The following is a 21,341-nucleotide window of genomic DNA, read 5'->3' as shown; positions in this document are numbered from 1 at the left end:
CAAAAAATGAGGTTCCAGAGCCTCTGCAAAAGGACCCAAAGGATGACCTGAGGAGCCAGTAAGCTATTTGGAATGAGTCATGTGGCCTGACAGGGAACAAGGAAGTTATTTCATGGCCTGGGAGTAGGAACTGCTGGCAGGAAAGGGAGGGACCCCATAAAATCCACAAAGCCCTTCTGTGATACATACTTTGCTGGAAAGTCTCACTGGAAAATGGGAGCAGGGCCAAGATTCCATGCAGGCCAGAGGCCCAGGCCAGGCCCACCCCACATACCGTCACCTTTTTCTGAGCAAGTTCCATGAACATGCATCCCATAGTAACCAAAAACCCTGAGGTTGTGAAGCATATCTTTGTTTTAATCTGTATCTCCCCAAAATAATTTGACCATGGAACATTTTGCAAACACCAATGACTGTACCATAGATTGGGAATTCTAAAAATCCTCATTTTGGCAAAGGCTAATGCCAATCCCTTTCAATAACTCCTCTCTAGGAAGCCCTCTCAATTGATTCAATTCATTCGCCTCCCCCTTCCTACTTTGCCACCTTTAATCATATAGGTAGGTGCCTGTGTGAGTCATGTTTGGAACCAGTCTCTTAAAGGCAGGGGCAACGGCAGCTATATCCAGCTTGTTCTGGAAAGGAACAAGTGCCATGTGAAACAGGTATTGCCTTGCCTTGCTTGCTCTGTGGCCCAGCCCTGATGGTCTTCCAGAGATGGCGGAGGAGGGTGGTATGATTTAGCAGTCCGTCTTTTTCTTAGCTACAGCCCTCAACAAGCCCTGGGAAGAGCAGCATTCACTGTGTCTTCTTACAAAGGGCAGCTGTGGTCCCAGCCTAAAAAAATGATGTCTTTTTCCCAGAACACTGTGCACCCACTTTCACAGTCATTCTCATGACACCTTCCACCCAAATACCTAGTGCCTATCACAAACCCGGTATTTAAGAGGTCAGCTTGTTCAAATCCATAGTAATTAGGAGCAAGGACTAGTATACTCCAAGTCAGCCTGAATTTTTTTGTCAAAATCTTTAAAATTGATTTGAGAGAGATCAACTTATTTATGCACCCATTAGTTGATTCTTACGCATGTCAAAACCGGGAATGGAACCTGCAACCTTGGCATGTCAAGATGATGCTCTAACCCACTGATTTTCCTGGCCAGGGCCAAGCCTATATATATTTTTCAAGCACCAAAGTACTTTCAGTGGGTATATCCACCTTCAACTGGATCCCTGAGATGGGGGGCAAGAGCAAGTAGGTCTTAGTGTTTGTGTGTTTGCACTTGACCTTCCTTTAACCTTGAGTGAACACTTGCACTTCCCTTCTGCTCTAAACAATTCTAGCACCCCAAACAGTAATTTAGGGCCTTTTCCCTGCTGCCTCTTGGCTATACATACTCACGCAAACCACTTTGCACTGAAATAATATTTATTTTTTACTTGGCAAAAAGTCAAGTGCTACATTTTTTAAAACAAAAAAACTCAATCAAACGCATTACCCATCACAGCAGAGGGTCTGGCAACAGTACAAAACATCCTACTTAAGAACTTAAGATCTTTTTTTTTTTTAATATATATACAAGTTGGTTTAAAATGATATAAGTTCTGTGAGAACTAAGAAATCTACAGACTGTAGTTTAATAGAAAAAAATTAAGACAATTAAAAGATCTACAGCATCTAACATTTTACTTAATTCCCCGTTTATAGCACCTATTTCTCTAGGTTAGAAGATGAGAATTCTAGAACCTATGGTGTATGTATTGTACCACCAAGATACGGTGACTTGCTGACTTCCCTCCCACCAGCCCCCATGATCAAGAAGACACTCTTTTCAATCTCCCCACTTACACCTGGAACAAAGAGGGATGACTAGGAGAGCAACTTAGAACCTGGAATGCAGGAATAAATCTGACTTTTCCTTTCCCCAGAATGGGCTGTTGACAGAAGCCAAGTATGTACTTCAAATGGAAGAGGAATTTGTGGGTGGAAACAGCTGTTAGCGGCAACATGATGCGGGAATAAAAGGCAGGGAATAACTGGACATCATGCTCAGTCAGTTGCCTGCAAGTTTAAAAACCTCAGACTAGACAGTTCAAGGGAGGAAATTACTAATTACATCAAAGCTTTTAACATGCACAATGCTGGTGGCTGGTGGCCACCCCATCAGCACCCCAGGGCTGAGCCAACAAAGTAGAAGAGGTGGCTTCAACCCCAGCCCTACTGTATTAACAAACATTCCACATGAAGCACACTCTATACACAGATAAAACCCCTATTCACTCCTCCCCTCCTGGATTGAACCCAATTTAGAAAACAAAGTAAAACCCATTGGGAAGACCAGAAGAAAGGCAAAGTAGTTTCTCCTCAAAGCCAAGGGAACTGAGTATGCTACTTTTAGCTGACCTGAGGCCTCCAGCTCCAGGCCCCTGAGACACCAGATAAGGTCTTGTTGGAGGGGAGGGCAAAGGAGGCTGGGATGGGGATTCTCTTTACCAAGTTATATCAAGCCTTCTGCAGCCTCCAGAGCTGCATATGGATGGAGACTGAGGTTTTAGGGGCATGGCCACTGGCTAAGCAGACAAAAAGTTGAAGTGGAAGTGATGCATCAACAGAAGTGTTCTCACCTGGGGGACACACAGATGGAAAGACAGGTAGGGGATGGGTCATTTTGGAGTCCTGGCACAAGAGTCCCCAGGAAGTCTGCAATCTAACTCAAAAGGTTTTCCTGATTTTTCTTTGTTTTTACTTTTTATAATCAGTGTTATTAGACTTTAAAAAACAAGATAAAGACTAGTCCCAAAGCTGGACTCTGTGAACAAAGTTATTTCTTTTATAAATATTTTAATTACAAGTAATCCTCACTCCAGGTAATTTCAGTAACACACAGTACTTGCAGGTACACAAGTTCACATGCACACATGAACACATAGCCCCCAAACTTTCACAGAAAGTCTGACAGCAACCACATAATTGTAAAGGAGCCCTACCTCTCAGGGTGAGAGTGACTATGTCAGCCTAAAGAAATCACAGAGGGGAAAGTGTGTGTCACTGGAAAAAAAATACAAATAGGGATTTAAAATGTTTGGGTGAGAAGCCAGAAAGAAAAAACATAAAGTGAAATTCTGATTACCAAAATGGAAGAACAAACAAAAACCTTCAGATTTCTATATCGAGCTTCTTTCTGTCAAAGAACCTAAATAATAGGCAAACTCGTGTTCCCACTAAAATATGAGGGCCTCACACAACTGGAAAAAAATCAAAAGAAGAAACAAGGAAACAGAGGATGGAAGTTAGTGTAAATCTCTGCATTTTGGGAAAGAGTTAGTTGTCATTAACTCCAGAGCCCAGCATAGTTTCCATGGAGCCCTGAAGGGAGAGGACCCCCTGCCACAAAGAGTTTTGTTCCGGATGAGTCGTAGCAGTGGGTGTAAACAGCATTGGGGAAGAAATCAATGTCTGAAAAGTAATTCCTCCAGGTTTCATCATGATTCTATGGGAAGAGAAAGAGACTCTGTTAGCACCTCTAGGTCATGGGGCAGGAATGGATAGGAATGCTTTCTGGTCTCTTTAAGAGCAGAGAGTCCTGTACCTGTAACCTGATGTCAGGAGACTGATGCTTATGTGAATAGGGACCTCATTTTTCCAAATGAACATTAAAGAGGAACTGAGCAGGCTGAAGAGTTGCTATACAAACCGAAGGTCTTCTCAAGACAGCTAGAATCAAACTCTTTAAGAAATCACCCCTAATGCCCTGGCAGTCTCAGCAGCATGTTCCTTCTCCTTCCTCCTCTATTATCACCTGGGGCAGGGGTGGGGAACGTCCAGCCCGTGGGCCGTATAATGCCTGCAAAATCATTTGGTCTGGCCCTGGCAAGGCATTAGGGGTGAGTTAATTAAATATTTGACCAAATATATATAGCAGGCTAATTTTTAAGTTAATTTTGTATGGCCCGCAAATTATGTTATAAATGTTCAAATGGCCCTTGGCAGAAAAAAGGTTCCCCACCTCTGACTTAGGGGGAAACCCTATGTCAACTAGTATGTCTTATTGGGCCTGTTTTCTCAGGGATATGCAGACATAAAAGCAAAATCAAGTAAAAGTACCTCCTGTCCAAGAAGTGTCTCTTACTTGTGCAAAAGTATGTGGATAAGGGTGTGTCAGTGAGAGTGGGAGTGGGTAGTACAGCAAAGACAATTCTTCTGTCTCTGTCTAGTAAACATGTCGGGCAAGGGCTTACTTACCAGCCAGCCTTTGCCAGTGGTTAGTTTCAGATTCTCCCCTGCTAATCTCGGCTTGGACCCATAACAAGCCGAGAGCCTCTCTTCTAGGAATCTCTGAGCTCGGATGTCATAGAACAGCAGGGAGCCGTGCCCTGTGCCTACAGTGATGATGTGCTCATAGAAGCTCACTGACCGGATCCCTGAGAGAGAAAAGTAAAGGGCACTTAAAAAAGTAAAGGGGGAACATGCACTTAAATCTGCTAATCTGAATTTCTCTGACACCGAGTTCACATAGTACCCCCAAATACCAGGCAGTGCCTTTCCTATGGCAGGCATAGTTCATGAGAAAGCTGAAGAACCCTGATGCCACACTGCCATCCATATACCTAACAGGAAACTTCCCATAATCCTCAGAGAAAGGCCAGACACCTGATGATGCCCAAGATGCTTTTGGCCTGAGATTGTAAGTGCCTCTGAACCTCTTTGCCTCCCCTATCCTCAGTCTGGAGTCATCATTCATAACTCAAAGCTCTTCTCCATTATATGTTTCTAACTTATACTGAAACTGAGACCTGCATATTTACAAATCATTACATTAATAAAGACTTCCTTGCCAGGCCAGTGTGCCTCAGTGGTCAAGCATTGACCCATGAACCAGGAGGTCACGGTTTGATTCCCAGTCAGGGCACATGCCCAGGTTGCAGGCTCACTCCCAGTAGGGGGTGTGCAGGAGGCAGCCTATTGATGATTCTCTCTCATCATTGATGTTTCCATCTCCTGCTCCCTCTCCCTTTCTCTCTCTGCAATCAATTGGGGGAAAAAACATATTAAGACTTCCTTCTAGCCCTACCCAGTTGCTCAGTGGTTAGTGCACAGGCTTGCAGACTAAAGGTTCATGGTTCGATTCCCGTTCAAGGACATGTTAACTCCATCCTTGGCGCCAGTGCAGGAGGCAACCAATCAATGTGTCTCTCATATCTATGTTTTTCTCTTCCTCTCCCTTCCTTCCATTCTCTCTAAAAAGAAATGAAAAAAATATATCCTCAAGTGAGGATTAACAAAAAAAAATGTTTTTTTGGCACATAAGAGCTGCTGGATAACATTTGTGTAATCAGTATTTCTGTATTAGGTATAAAGTCTACTCCTGTAACAGTAATCAAAATATCTTAAAAACTGTTCACATTGTAGGCATCATTGCAGCAAAGCCTATTTATTCTTTCCCTTTCAACTCTCATTATACACACTATTCTCCCTGTCTGAAATATGAACATCTTAATTATAATTGAAAACAAACAAATCCAAAACACAAGGACTCTTACCACTGCCTCGCTCCCGGGAGCAAACAGACTTGATGTTGTATGATGGCTGCCGTGGATCCAAGAAGGAGACATGAGCTTGGGAGCCCACTGCATATACTGACCATTCACTTCCATAAGCCAGACACACATTCTCACGGCAATATGGGAGTTTGGTGGAAAGGAGCTGAAAACACAGAAAAGAGATGCACCCATGGCATTACCAGAGAGCATAGAGCAGGGCATTGTTCTTAGATGCTCACCTCTGGTTTTCCTCATGTACAAGGACACAAAGTCAGAGACAAAAGGACAAGCCCCAATTAAGGAAATAACACCCTGTTCCACAACTAGGTATGTAAGAGAATGACTGTAATCAACAATATACAGGTACTGGGTAGGATTGGTTAGGGAAAAACTCAAGCTGGAATTAAATAATCAGAAGTAGAGAGAAAGGCCAAGACCTACAGGTGGTTTCATGGGATAACCCCAGGGCTCTAAAACCAAGGTCCCACTCTGTTCTCCACCTTTCTCACAGACAAAGGTGTTCAATTCTGACAAAGAGGTTCAATTCTGGCTACCCTCAGCCTAACTCCCCAATTGTATGGGGGTTGTACACTATAGAAAACACACTCATAGGACTGGCTCAACCCCAGGTAACCCCAATCTGTCTTTAAAAAAGAAATATATATATATGTATATGTGTGTATATATATATACACACACACACACACACACACATATATATATATATGTGTGTGTGTGTATAAATTTTATTTTTTAATATATTTTTATTGATTTCAGAGAGGAAGGAAGAGGGAGAGAGAGATAGAAACATCAATGATGAGAGAGAATCATTATCGGCTGCCTCCTGCACACCCCCCACTGGGATCGAGCCTGCAACCCAGGCATGTGCCCTTGACTGGAATAGAACCTGGGACCCTTCAGTCCGCAGGCTGATGCTCTATCCACCGAGCCAAACCAGCTAGGGTCCCAATCTGTCTTAACCCTGGCCCTTGTTAAACCAATTCTCAATGGGTGCCTACTGCATGTAAGGCACCAAGAAAGTAGAATTAAAAAACTACTAAGATATGAAGGAATCAATAATTCCTGAGACTCTGACTCTTCTTGAAAAGAGTTTATCACAGAGGTAACAAGTAGCAAAGGCCTCTGGGATGAGAAAAGGGCAAAGGATCCAAGGCAGGCTCAACTTCATGCAAAATTTGCTTGTAAACAAATCAAACCATATTCTCATTACCTTATATGATTAGTTCAGAAATGACTTATCTTAGTTTAATTCATCTTCAGTTGCCAGTGGTTCCTAACATTTACGCTTTCCTGCACTCACAACATGCCAGAGTCAACAATCCATAAGCAAATGTTTAAATGCATTGTGGATTGGGGACTGCTTATTAAAGGAATCTCTCAGCAAGCCCTTGCAAAGTAAAAAAAGTGCCATATATATATATATATATATATATATATATATATATACATACACACACACATATACATACATATATGTGTGTGTGTGTATGTGTGTGTGTGTATATATATATATATATATATATATATATATATATATATATATATATAATTTCAGAAAGGAAAGGAGAGGGAAACATCAATGAGAATCATTGATCAGCTGACCCCTGCACGCCCCCTACTGGGGATTGAGCCTGCAACCTGGGCATGTGCCCTTGATCAGAATCGAACCTGGGACTCTTCAGTCCGCAGGCCAACGCTCTTATCTACTGAGCCAAACCAGCTAGGGCTTAAAGACTTTTAGGAGAGACATGCCAGACTCAGGATTTCATGCACCATGGAACCACATGCCCAGACCCTTGATTGGTGCTTTAGACAAGAAGGAAAAGGCTTAGGGAGAATTAAAGTATTTTAAACGTATGGTGAATTTTTAGGTAAAATTATTAAGTCATGCTCATCACACCTTAGACAGTGTATTTTCAGCCTTCCAGAGATGAAAGTAGCCATCCAGAGATACTGCTCCCAATTCCTACAAGAGCAATGAAAAACAGGTTATATTCCAATCTGTAGCAACTAATATACAACAGTAAGCAGAAGTCTTAAAGTTCAGGTCCTCCCATTCTTCATTCCTATCCCATGATGATTCCAGCTGGTGCCAGGGAGTATCATCTCATTATCAGCCCTATGAAATGCAGATGGACAGCTTATTAAACTGATGCTTCTCCTTAAAAGAACTCAAGTAATTCCATTTTCTAGTAATAACATAAAGCCTTTACTATACAATCATTCCCATGACATCATGTTTGACAGAGCAGAGCACACACATGAAGGACAATTTTGTGTGTCCAGTGTGAGAGCTTTTACTAATGTAAGTGGAGGGTCTAAGCTAGGAGAGATAAGTCTACCCCTAAGCCATAAGTATGGAAGGGAGATAGAAGGCTAAGAGAACTACCCTTCATTGTGGCCTGACTCAGATTTTGGGAGAAGCCTTTTTCCTCTTCAGGCTCTGGTTCTCCATCCCAACACTACTGAATATCCCAGTTTCAGGAGATCTAATGCAATGATTAGATAAGATCTGGTGGCAGTGTTCAGAAGAGGAAGTGAAGAATGAAAAGAAACTGAATACCAAAGAGATAAAAACCCCTGCAAAGGCATAGTGATCCTGGGGAAACTCTTGAGCGGCTGACCCACAAATATGGACCATCCAGAGAAATACAGCAGAGCTCAATACACAGGATGAGTTTCATAACCTGTTATAATTTCTCATCAGCATCCCTTAGCCTTCAAGAGGTGCTCTGTGGGCTCAAAACCAAACTATGCAGCAAGCACTGCCTTGGGGAAAGAGAAGGAAAGTACATCTTCCAAGACATAAGCCAAGAAGTTGAAGAGTAATGGGCTTCAGGAAACCTTTGGCAAGCTCATACCTTGTTCTTGTTATTGAAGGCCAGAGCACGGACCTTGCAGTTGTCAGGGTTTGTGTCTTCCTTGGGGATGTCCTTTAAGGCCTTGTGAGTGATGTGAGCATACACAGGGACCTGTGACACATTGTGCCTTGCATCACTTCTGTTTAACACATCGTCTGTCACCTCCCAAAGTCCCATAGAACCATCACGTGAGCCTGCAGGTCAAGGAGACCACAAATGTCAGATATACTCAACTCTCTAAAGGACAGTCCAACAGAAGCCAAGATGGGCTATTTTAGTCTAGCTCTTTGTGCATCATCCTCATATGTGCTGGTGCTTGTTCAGGTGGCCCACCTCAAAACAGAGAGCAACATGCATTTTAACAGCTACACCAAGGGAGTGATTTGACTAAGGTCTAGGATTTATTTATTTATTTTTAAATATATTTTTATTGATTTTAGAGAGGAAGGGAGAGGGATAGAGAGATAGAAACAGCAATGATGAGAGAGACTCATTGATCGGCTGCCTCCTGTACGCACCCCCCTATCGGGGATTGAGCCCACAACCCGGGCATTTGCCCTTGCCTGGAATCAAACCTGGGACCTTTCATTTCCCAGGCCGACGCTCTATTCACTGACCTAAACCGGCTAAGGCTAAGTAAGGTCTAGGATTTAAAATATAACATTTAAGCATAACACAGTTGATGAATTTTTTAAAAACATAGTTTGATAAAGCTCAGTAATTTTTCAAGCCAAATCTTTAGGTCACTTGGGCATGCACACACAAGTGATTTCTACTGGGCAATAGGGTTCGGGAATCTCCACTTTACATCAGTTGTTGCTTAATCTTTTCTGAGTCTTGTGACTCTTCAAGAGACTTAGGAATTTCTTTAGAAAAACATACAATACCACATTGTACATTTATTTTCAAGGCAATTCATGGGCCTCTTAAAGGCTTTCCATGGGCCCATAGGGACCACAATCCTTGTACTAAGAATGACTGTTCTACATAAAATGAATGCTTGAAAAGACAGTTTTCCTTAGTAAACAATAATGAAGCACTTAAAAAACTAAGAACATTTTTCTTTAGCTTAGCTGGTTTGGCTCTGGATAGAACGTTGGCCTGAAGACCAAAGGGTCCTGGGTTCGATCCCAGTCAAGGGCACGTACCTCAGTTGCAAGCTCCTCCCCAGCCCCAGCCCTGGTTGAGACTCATGCAGGAGGCAACCAATCAATTTGTTTCTCTCATATCAGTATTTCTCTGTCTTTCCCTCTCTCTTCCACTCTCTAAAAATTATTTAAAGAACTAATTTGGCAGCAAAATATCCTCAGGTGAGGATTTTAAAAAAAAAAGAACATTTTTCTTTAAATTGAGACCTAAACAGATGGCTGGTGGTAAGCTAAAATGGGACCATCTTTCTAGACTAAAACTGAGCAATCTGCAGCAAAACCCATAAGGTTGTGTTCCCATCTAGGAATAATCCTCTGTCATAATAAAGATTAAAGATGTTGCCTAAACCGGTTTGGCTCAGTGGATAGAGCGTCGGTCTGCGGACTAAGGGGTCCCGGGTTCGATTCCGGTCAAGGGCATGTACATTGGTTGCGGGCACATCCCCAGTGGGGGGTGTGCAAGAGGCAGCTGATCGATGTTTCTCTCTCATCGATGTTTCTAGCTCTCTGTCCCTCTCTTTTCCTCTCTGTAAAAAATCAATAAAATATATTAAAAAAAATTATAAAAAAAAAAGATTAAAGATGTTTATTCAGGACAATCTGTATGTCCAACAGTATGGCTATGATATAGTTATAGAACAGAATATCAAGAACCACTAAAAAAAAAATCATGGTTTTAAAATTCCTTTCCAGTAAAATTATTTGCCAACTCTCCTTGGAAACCAGAAGGTGCCCTTTCCATATTTAAATCTCCTGATTGCTTTGTAGTAAAAATTGTCTAACATAGCAGAAATATTCAATTTGTTTGCATCATAAGAATTGTGGGCAGGGATTCAAAGAAGAGGGTTCATCATGTGTGAAATCTAGAAAAGGCCAGAGAGAGGGAACATCTGGAGAACTTCACGGGGTTTATTTTGCAAATTTTAAAAATAAAACTGCACAAGGTTGTTTGTTTTTTTTGTTTGATTTTGTTTTTTGACATTTTCCCATTGATTTTCAGAGAGAATGGAAGGGAGGGAGTAACAGAGAGAGAAAAACATTGATGTGAGAGAGACATCAATTGGCTGCCTCCCACATTTGTCCCGACCAGCGCCAGGGATTGAGCCTGCAACTGAGGTATGTGCCCCTAACTGGAACTGAACCCAGGACCCTTCAGTCCACAGGCCGACACTCAATCTACCGAGCCAAACCGGCTGGGGTAAAACTGCACGAATTTTATTATAAAAAACTTCAAGCATCCTGAAATGTTGAAAAAATTTTACAAGTTGCATACTTACACCTATATTCTATTATCAACATTTTATTATACTTGATATATCACATCTATGCATATATCCATCCCTCTATATGATCCCATTTTAACCAACTAAAAAATATGTACTAAAAAAACCCTAGCAAGATATATTTCAAAATGTTAACAGTGATTATCACTGGGTAGAGATATGAGTAAGTCTTCTTTCCTTTATCTGTATTTTAAAATTTTCTTATGTGTAGACCTGGCCAGATAGCTCAGTTGGAGCATCATCCCATATACCAAAAAGGCTGCAGGTTCGAATCCAAGTCAGGGCACATACCTAGGTTTCAGGTTTAATCCCCAGTTGAAGTGCATACAGGAAGCAACTGATGATATCACTTCTCAGCCTTTTGGCTAAGATCAAGTGTAGGAAGCAACTGATCAATGTTTCTCTCTCTCTTTCTCTCTCTCTCTCTCTCTCTCTCTCTCTCTCAAATAAAAAAAAAAATCAAAAAACATATCCTTAGGTAAGGATTAAAAAACATTTCTTATGTGTATTAATTTTACAATAAGGAAAATTATTTAAAGAACTAATTTGGCAGCAACATGAAGATTAAATTTGAGGAGACAAGACTAAAAGCAGAAAGAAAATATGGAAGGATTCTTGGGAAACTCAAGAGATAGATGATGATGAGTGCCTGGCTGGTATGGCTCAGTGGTTGAGTGTTGACCCAGGAGCAAGAGGTCACTGTTTTGATTCCCAGTCAGGGCACATGCCTAGGTTCCAGGCTCAATCCCCAGTAGGGGGAGTGTAGGTGGCAGCCAGCCAATGATGTTTCTATCTCTATATCCCTTTCCCACTTTCTCTCTAAAAAATAAAAAAAATAAATAAATAAATATATATATATATATATATATATATATATATATAAAATATTATATATATTATATATAATATATACATATCAATAAAAATACACTTTTAAAAATATATATTTCTTTATTGATTTCAGAGAGGAAGGGAGAAGGAGAGAGAGATAGAAACATCAATGATGAGAGAGAATCATCAATTGGCCGCTTCCTGCACGCCCCGCATTGGGGATCGAGCCTGCAACCCAGGCATGTGCCCTTGGCCGGAATCGAACCCAGGACCCTTCAGTCCACAGGCTGACGCTCTATCCACTGAGCCAAGCCGGCCAGGGCAAAAATACACTTTTAAAAAAAAGAGATGGATGATGAGCTCTAGAGTATAGAAAATAGAAAAGAAATTTATGGATAGAGAGATAGTTTAGAAAACAGTATCAACATGGCTCGGTAATCTAAGGAAACTAAAGAGCCTAAAATGAGTCTTAGTTCCCTAGCTGTGCAATCGGGTGGAAGATGGGAGCACTCACCAATATATGTCAGTGAGGTGCAGGTAGGGGTGGGGTAGTCTTGGAAGAGAGATTGTGAGTTTGAATATGCTGATTTTGAGGTGGAATGTTCAGGGGTTGATGCCCATCATCATGTCTGAACATTAGCACTAATTAACAAGTATTAAACATTTTCAAAATGGCAGCCACTATGCATTCATTATCTCATTTAATCTTCCCAGTGACCCTCTAAATTATATAAAATTATTAGCCATGTTACAGATGAGGAAACACAAGTCTCTCTCAAAAAGCTTAAGTAACTTGCTCAAGATCATAGTGCTAACAAGTGGTAGGACCAGGATTCAAATTCAGGTCTCTAATAGTAGAGGTAATGTTCTTAAAACCTGCTGTTATTGTTCAGGAAATGTATACTTGGGCGTTATCAGCTTGAAAACATGACACTGGCAGGGTATCTGAAAGAAGAGAGGGGTGGAGCCCAAACAAAGACAAGTCCTGGCTTCCACCAACCAAATTTAGTGCAGGTTACTGACATATAAACAGTCCCTATAGAGGTGACATGACCGCCTCAGCCCTCTCATTCCTTGGGGAGACAAATAACAAGGAATCCCAAAACTTCTGAACCATTGCTAAGGTAATTTTGATCTGTGAATATGCTTGCTTATTAGATTTATTTTCCCTCTTGCCTGCGTTCTATTGCCTTGCAAAGAATTAAGTAACCTCTAAGAAACTAAATTTTCTCATTTGTTAAATGAGTCTAGTAATGCAGACCCTCTAGTACTGTTCTGAGGATTATATAACATATGTGAAGTACTTACATAAGCAAATAGTAAGATTATTTTTATTTGGGGATCTGGAGTAGGGAATTATATTTTTACACATGAGTACCAGTAAAAATGGTTAGCACTCTGAGCCTACCTTCTAGGCTACTGTGGGTATCTAGAAAGCATTTGTATATCTCTAGGTTATCTTATCTACACTTATTTCCATACATCTTTTTCTGACCTACCGCTGGGAAAGAAATGATATATAGCTTTTATTAATAAGAAACTTAACACTATATAGTTAGTTGTACAAAAAATGGTTATTGCTCCTAATACTTTATAGAATTTGTCAACTTTTCCAAAACATGTTATCAACCATTATTTTAATGAAGCCCAACAAAAACATTAGGCTAATATGCCATCACACATGCTTTTTTGGAACACGACAGAGTATGAATAATAAATAAGATCTCCTGACCCCTAGTTGATTTTCTGTTTACTGGTCTATTTTCATTCACATTATTCCTTTTCAATTTCTAGCTTCCCTCCCTCCCAGCCACACCAAAAATCCTTACAAAAAGGCAATTTACCAGACACAGCCATAGTGTCATTGATCCATGCAATTGAAAAGATCCAGTCCTTGTGCCCATCCTTGGGGAGGAGGAAATGACAGATACAGAGAGGGGAGGGAGAAAAAAAGGAAATTAGTAAAATAAGAATTACAATGCACACTCTTGAGAAGCACACAAGTCTGGCTGAAAATATCTTTGTAAAAATTACAACTCTATCTCTGGTGATTTCAACCCATAGGGCATGATCTCATAATCTTTTAACTTCTGTCAGGAGGTGCAAGGCTGGAATAAAACTGGCATTCCTATGAACTATAAGCATGTCTAGTCGACACACAGCTCTGGCCTTCATTCTCTGGATGTCTTATTTGGGGCTCCTACATATAATCACTCACCTCTCATCCCTCCAACCTCATCATACCGTCTTTTCCTTGCTCCCTGCGACAACAGCTATAACTGACCTCTTGGCTGTTCCTTCTGTCTGAAACTCTCTTCCTCCAGACATCAACATGGCTTGCACCCTCATTTCCTTTAAGTCTCCCTGCTCAAATGTCATTCTTTTTTTTTTTTCCAAATGTCATTCTTTTCTTTATATATATATATATATATTTTTTTAATTTTCAATTATAGTTGATGTACAATGTTTTTTTTCAATTACAGTTTACACTCAATATTATTTTGTATGTCAAGTCAAATGTCATTATCAATGAGGCCATCTTCTGAAATAGCATTTTTCTACCACTTTCTATTGCTTTAGTCTGCCTTATCCATGGTACTTATCAACTCTGACATTCTGCTGGTGAGTATTTATTGGTTTATATATTGCCTCCCTTCACTAGAATGCAGGCTTCAAGAGGATAGGGGTTTTATCTGTTTTATTTACTGCTGGACCCCAAGTGTCTAAAATAATGCCTGGCCATAGAAGGCTCTCAATAAATAGTTGCTGAATGAATGCTTTAGTAACTTTTGCTCTCTGACTATGGGCAGTAGGGATGTGTGTGGAAACTGGACTCAAACACTAATCAACTGCTGCTGGCTCCTGAGGTACGCTGCTCGCCCCTTCATCAAACAAATACACTCTGTCAATATACCTGATACTCCCTATGGAGGGTCGCCCCTATTTCTGAAATCTTACCCCCACACCTTACCACCAGGGGGCTGTGGGAGAAGGGTCAATGTGACCTAGCAGGCTCTTTGAAAAAAACAAGACTACCTCTAACTACAGTTATTGGGGAAACTTACATCTCCTACACACACAGGATCTAGTGTAGGCAGCCGGTAGATGGCAAGACTGTTGGGGTTGTCTCCTCCAGTGGCTAACAGTGTTCTAGAGGGATTCAGCTCGATGGCATGGATACCACAGCCCTGCTGAGTTATACCTCCAGGCTCCCGGTCCTTCAGAATGGGAATCTTGGTAATCTGGCTTGTCTGGATATCCACTACAAAGAGCTATAAGAGAAAAGGGATATAAGCTAAGTCATTTCTCTTTAATGTGGTTAATCCTGGGTACAAACATCCATTAGCCATCAAACATTTAATTAATGCCTACTACATGCTAGATACTGGGAATTATTAAAGGCACCAGCAGCGCTACCAGTCATATGAAACATGAAGATAATATAAGAGACAAGTATAATATGCTACATGCACACAGATTAGGAAGCAGTAAATTTTGCTTGGGATTCAAAGACAGCTTCAAAGAGGACTTGCATTAGACTATGGACCTAAAGAACTTGACTAGCCCTAGCAGGGAGCTCAGTCGGTTGGAGAGTCATCTAGATATGCCAAGGTTATGGGTTTGATCCCACATCAGGACAAATAAAAGAATCAACCAATGAATGCGTAAGTGAATGGAACAAGTTGATGTTTCTCTCTCTCTCTCTGTAAAATTAAATTTTAAAAAAATTGCTTGACTAAAGGTTTTTCTGCCTGTCTGGGCATATTTTCAATATCAAATTTCTATCTACACATGCATAGAAACTTAGAAACAAATCACAATTCCCAGAACACATCACAAACACTATTAAACATACCTATAAATGCTACTACGTTTGCTGGAGTGACCTAAGACATATAACAAAGTAAAAGTTATTAATATCTCACTGCTTATGTCTATCACACACCATTTTGTTCTGTGCCTCCATGCCTTTGCTCATGCTGTTGCTTCTGCCTGAAATGCTCTTCTCTACCCCATTTACCAATCTAACCCTTTTTCACTCTCCAAGATTTTCAACTCCGAGAAATGTTTTATGGATAAGATCAGCCTTAGAAACAGGGCACTCCAGAAAGTCTACTATTCAATTCTTTATGTGACTTAATGATTCACTCCTTCATTCACTCATATATTCTAGGTGCTAGGAATGTAACTATGAGTAAGAGAGAAATAATCTCTGCCCTCATATATCTTATAGTTTCAGAAGTTGATTTAAAATCTTGTCAGCAATTGTGCCAAAGCCAGACCACGTCAAATCTTTGTATAAAGTAATCTACTGCATGTGCAGAAGGAGATCTACTAGTATGAAAAGAGAAATTAGATAAACCTTGAACTTAAAATATGAAAAGGAAAGTAGCTGGACCAAGAGTGCCAGGCAGAGAGGACTGAGGAAAATTTTTACAAAGGCAGTGGAGTTTGGGGGGGGGGGGGGGGGGGGGAGAAGGGGATGACATAACCCCTAAGGCAGACTATATAAGGCAGATGCCCTGCCTAACGTGAACCATCGCTTGTGTGTCCCACAGGCGTTTTAAAATTCAACATGTCTAAAAGAAACTATCTTCCTCCCCAAATTGCTCATTTCATCTAATGCCACAATCCACCCAGTCACCCAAGCCTGGGATTTATTCTAGAATTCTCTTTCTCCCTCATTTTATCATCCAATCCAGTCCTGCCAAATCTACCTCCCTAAATCTTCTTACAGTTGGCTCCTTCCTCTCCATCCTCTCTCTCACCAACTCTCTCCTGGACAATTGCAATTAGTCTTTGTGCCTCCAGGCAAGGCCACCATAAAAAAACTCTTCTCCATAATCAGTCATCTTCATAAAAATGAGAATCCTCCCATGTCAATTAAAAAAATACCCAACAGTTCCCCTTTACCTATATCCAAGCGCCTTAGCGTGGCATAAAGATTCTCCTCAATCTGGCCCCTACCTATATCTTTCTAGCTCAGTGGTTCCTAACGTGGGGCACAAGGCCCACAAGGGGGCAATTTGATTTTTAAGGGGGACAATTCGAGAATGAGTTATTAACAGTGAATTTTTTGCATTTATGGTTCTAGGGGCCTCATATACAGAATATAAATATATATTTTTACATATTTGTGCATTTCAGTTCTCTAGTATGTTTTGAAACTTTGCTATTTTTTCATATTATTATTTTTTAATTTCTTAGTGATTTCTTCCTTAGTACTTCAACTGTCCTTTCCTCTTATTTTTCTTTCATGGATACCATGTTCTTTGGAAGCTTATTTAGACCAAGTTAATGGCCTTTTAGGCTTCTTCCATGTGAATAGGAGTTCAATTTTTGAAAAGAATTATATTGCCCTAGCTCTAGGCTCAGTGGATAGAGCGTCGGTCTGCGGACCGAGGGGTCCCAGGTTCGATTCCGGTCAAGGGCATGTACCTTGGTTGCAGCACATCCCCAGTGGGGGGTGTACAGGAGGCAGCTGATCTGTTTCTCTCTTATCGATGTTTCTGGCTCTCTATCCCTCTCCCTTCCTCTCTATAAAAAAATCAAAAATAAAAATAAAAAATTATATTGCCCTAGCTGGTTTGGCTCAGTGGATAGAGCGTCAGCCTGCGGACTGAAGGGTCCCAGGTTCGATTCCAGTCAAGGGCACATGCCAGTTTATGGGCTCAATCCCCAGTAGGGGGCATGTAGGAGGCAGCCAGTCGATGATTCTCTCTCATCATTGATGTTTCTCTCTCTCCCTTCCTCTCTGAAATCAATGAAAATATATGAAAAAAAAGAAAAAAGAATTTTATGTCACGGGGGTGGGGGGACAGGGAGGAATCAGGATTTTTAGAGATGGGGCATGGCCAAAAAAAGGTTGGGAACCACTGCTCTACTTTCACATCCTGCTGTTGACCGTATGCTTATTATTATTCATGCAAAAGTCTTCAATGAAATAAATTATTTTGTTTTATGCTCACGCAATTCACAATGCCAGAAATAATTTCCCCTACTTTTTTCTTTACCTGGCCCACATCGACTTATCATTGATTCAGGTCAGACATGTCCTCTCTGAATATTCCCTAAATTTCTAAGCTTGTTAAGTTCCTCTCTCTTTCTCTATTCTTTTTTTAATATATTATATATATATATATATATATATATATATATATATATATATATACACACACACACACACACACACACATATGTATATATATGTATATATTTTTATTGATTTCAGAGAGGAAGGGAGAGAGAGATAGACACATCAATAATGGGAGAAGATCATTGATTGGCTGCCTCCTGCACACCCCACACTGGGGAATGAGTCCACAACCCTGGCATGTCCCCTGACTGGAAATCGAACCATGACCTCCTGGTTCACAGGTCGACACTCAATGAGCTACACTAGCCAGGCTCTCTCCTTTTTTAATTTTTATTTATTGATTTTAGAGAGGGAGAGGGAAAAGAAGAGAAAGGGAGAGAAACATTTATTTGTTGTCCCACTTATTTATGAATTAGAATCAGTGGTTGATTCTAATATGAGCTCTGACTAGAGATCAAACCTACAACCTTGCTGAATCGGTGACACTCAAACCAACTGAACTACCCAGCCAGGGCAAGTTCCTCTCTTGTAGGCTCCCAGGATAGCCCTCTACCCACAACTTAGACTATATCATACTAAGTTTAAATCTTGCCTCGCTTCTCCATTAAGCTAATAAGGCACTCCCAATTCCAAAAGCAGTGAATTTTACCTATTTGGTTCTATAATCCTGCCCCAACAAATGCAAGGCTACATAGTAAGCATGTGCAGTAGCCATTTTCAGGAGGTCTGCTCAGTGATGTCAGGGGGCCCCCACATCTCTGCATTCAGAGTGGGGCTCTGTAGCTGTGATCTCCGGATCACAGCACTGCCCAGGGAGATTTGGTCAAGGCTACATTAGACTGTGTCATTCAAGTTCTCTCAGAAATGTGGAGTTGGCTGGTGACAGATTGTTTGGGTGGCCATTCTCCAGAGAAAAAAACACCTTCCTCTCCAGAAGAGATGGAGTATGGCCATCCTTGGTTCCTTGTGGCTTTCCAATTCCTAGTTTCCTCCTTAGATCTAGGAATACTTCCTGCTCTTGGGGTTTGTGAACTAGCCCTTCCAAAAAAGGTTTTCTTATCCTTTTAAATAAATAATCTCTAACACAATCCTTCAAATGTTTAATGAAGCAAAATTAACTGTCCACTTACACCTTCGTGTTGAGTGGGACAATGCATCCGTAACACATTAGCTGCTAGACCAGTGATTCCCAAACTGATAATTACAATAACCTGGGGAATTTTCTTTTTCTTTTCTTTTCTTTTCTTTTCTTTTTTTTTACAAAATACTGCCAAAAAACCCCAAAAAACAACAACAACAAAACACACACACACACACACACACACACACACACACACACACACACACACACACAATTCCCAGGCCTTACCATGAAACTCCAAATAGAAATCACTGAGTTTGAGGTCACTAAAACTGAGTATTTTCCCAAGAATCTCCAGGACACTGTTTACTGCTCAGGTTTGACAATCACTGATCTAGACACTTGTTATTGAAAGGAGCACCTGGGTGCTTGTTAGAAACAAGCCCTGCCCTAGATCTAAATCAGATTCTGGAGTTTCCCAAGATCTCTAGATCCACTGAAGTTTGAGAAGCACTGACATGAAGAGAATGCACTCTGTACACTGAGGGCAATGAGTTTGATAAAACACAAGAGTAAACTAAACTGCAACCTGCAAAGATCTGAGTTTCTCCTGTGAATTTGAGGGCGGGCTAAAATTTTTAAGAATTATTTTAGTCCATTCCTTTGCCATTCTCTTCACTGCCATCCAAAAAGGTGAGGAAAAGAAGTTCCATCTATTCATATCCAAGAAAGTCTAAAGTCCAACCCCTGCAGTTTTAGAGTCAGGAAAGATCTAGGTTTGAATTCCAAATTGGTTACCTATTAGCTGTGTGAATTTGGGCAAGTCACTTAATCTTTCTGAATATTATTATCGATAAAACTTGAATAATATTATCTATCTCATTGGGTTGCTAAGAAATCAAATAAAATGTAAAGTGTTTAGCAAGGGCTCAGCACAGAATAAGTGCTTAATAAGTGATTGGTAACAGTAATATACTATGCTCATATTTGTTTAGTTTTGCAGGTTATAAGAAAAGCTTCTACACTATATGAAAAACATTTGGTACATGGGCAATGGAAAAATGGTAAGAGTTGGGTCTGCAGAGGGCCTAGGGAACCAAGAGTTTACCCCCAATCTCACCTCATTCTTGCATAGGAAAGAAAAAGCACCATGTGAAGGACAGAGCTCTTTTCTTCTTCAAAGGAAGGGACAATGATGTGGAGGAGCTGCTACAGAATCTCTCTGACAAGGGGCCAAGGCTTCATGCAGCTCCTGTAACACTTCCTGCGCATTAACCTACTGGGATACCTGCCAGAAACTAGCTGCATGGCAAGTTAACTGGAGGTTCAATGGCTCCCTGTACTTTACATTCTAGAACAGAAGAAGGAAAAAGAAAGCAAAGGCCTTACAATCAGGAAGATTATAAGACTAGTGAGTATATCTCTGCATGTATGCATGTTCGTAGACACATGCAAATGTGTGTACCGAGAAAGATCAAGGTGGCTTAGTAAAATGGTAGACTCACAAAGTTTCTAAAACTCAAGAGTATTTTAGCTGGAGCCTAACAGAGAAAGGAAAGCAAATCCACATAGGTCACACAGACATCAAGATAAAGTCTACTGAGTTAGACAATAAAAGGCAAGTGGGCAGCCTAAGTTTGCTGAAAGTTGGGGGAAGGAAAGACAACAAAATCAAAGAAGAGAAATTCATTTCCTATTTCAAACCCAGAAAATGTGGGAGAGCAAAACAGACCTAAGACCAAGAAACACAACAGGAAATGTTCAGACAATATGTATCAAAAATTAAAAATGTGTAAACTCTGCAGTTTCAATTTCAGGAATTTATGCTAAGGAAATAATGACAGGTAAACAGTGTTAATTATAGTGCAGCAATTTTAAACTAGTGAAACACCACAAGGGAATTGGGTAAAGACACACTCTTACTTCTTGAGCATTACATACAGCACAAAGACATAAGGATAATATGGTTTGTGTATTTGCCCACTGAGAAACAAGATCTCTTTCTAGGTGCTATTTATTTATTTTAATATATTTGTATTGATTTCAGAGAGGAAGGAAGAGGGATAGAGAGATAGAAACATCGATGATGAGAATCATTGATCAGCTGCCTCCTACATGCCCTTTACTGGGGATTGAGCCCACAACCTGGGCATGTGCCCTGACTGGGAATCAAACCTTAACTCCTGGTTCATAGGGCAACACTCAACCACTGAACTACAATGACCAGGTGGTGCTATTTATTTTTTTAATTGATTTCAGAGAGAGAGAGGAAGGAAGGGAGAGGGATAGAGAGAAACATCGATGAGAGTGAAACATCGATTGGCTGCCTCCTACACAACCCCTACCTGGGATCAAGCCCAAAACCCAGGTATGTGCATATGTGCCCTGACTGAGAATCAACCAGCAACCTTTTGGTGCATAGGATGATGCCCAACTGAAGCACACCAGTCAGGACTCTCTAGTTTTATTGAGCTCCAA

At 40.7% G+C, this 21,341-nt stretch overlaps 1 protein-coding gene across 2 annotated transcripts in view; it reads right to left on the bottom strand.

The window, feature by feature from the left end:
- Positions 1–1,408: 1,408 nt before the first annotated feature.
- Positions 1,409–21,341, bottom strand: part of DCAF12 (DDB1 and CUL4 associated factor 12) — a 30,857-nt gene continuing 10,924 nt past the window's right edge. For both annotated transcript variants that reach the window (XM_079790081.1, XM_079790080.1), the window contains 7 exons: positions 14,751–14,957; positions 13,530–13,590; positions 8,424–8,617; positions 7,463–7,528; positions 5,542–5,704; positions 4,244–4,422; positions 1,409–3,491 (listed from right to left, as the gene is read on the bottom strand). In XM_079790081.1, coding sequence (XP_079646207.1) covers positions 3,333–3,491; positions 4,244–4,422; positions 5,542–5,704; positions 7,463–7,528; positions 8,424–8,617; positions 13,530–13,590; positions 14,751–14,957 — 1,029 coding nt within the window. In that variant the 3' untranslated portion in view covers positions 1,409–3,332. The remainder of the gene's footprint in view (positions 3,492–4,243; positions 4,423–5,541; positions 5,705–7,462; positions 7,529–8,423; positions 8,618–13,529; positions 13,591–14,750; positions 14,958–21,341) is intronic.

This window comes from Cnephaeus nilssonii (assembly GCF_951640355.1).
Source record: "Cnephaeus nilssonii genome assembly, chromosome: 14".
Lineage (NCBI taxonomy): Eukaryota > Metazoa > Chordata > Mammalia > Chiroptera > Vespertilionidae > Cnephaeus > Cnephaeus nilssonii.
Note: the sequence above shows the minus strand (reverse complement) of the source record. Positions and strands in the feature narration are given on the sequence as shown.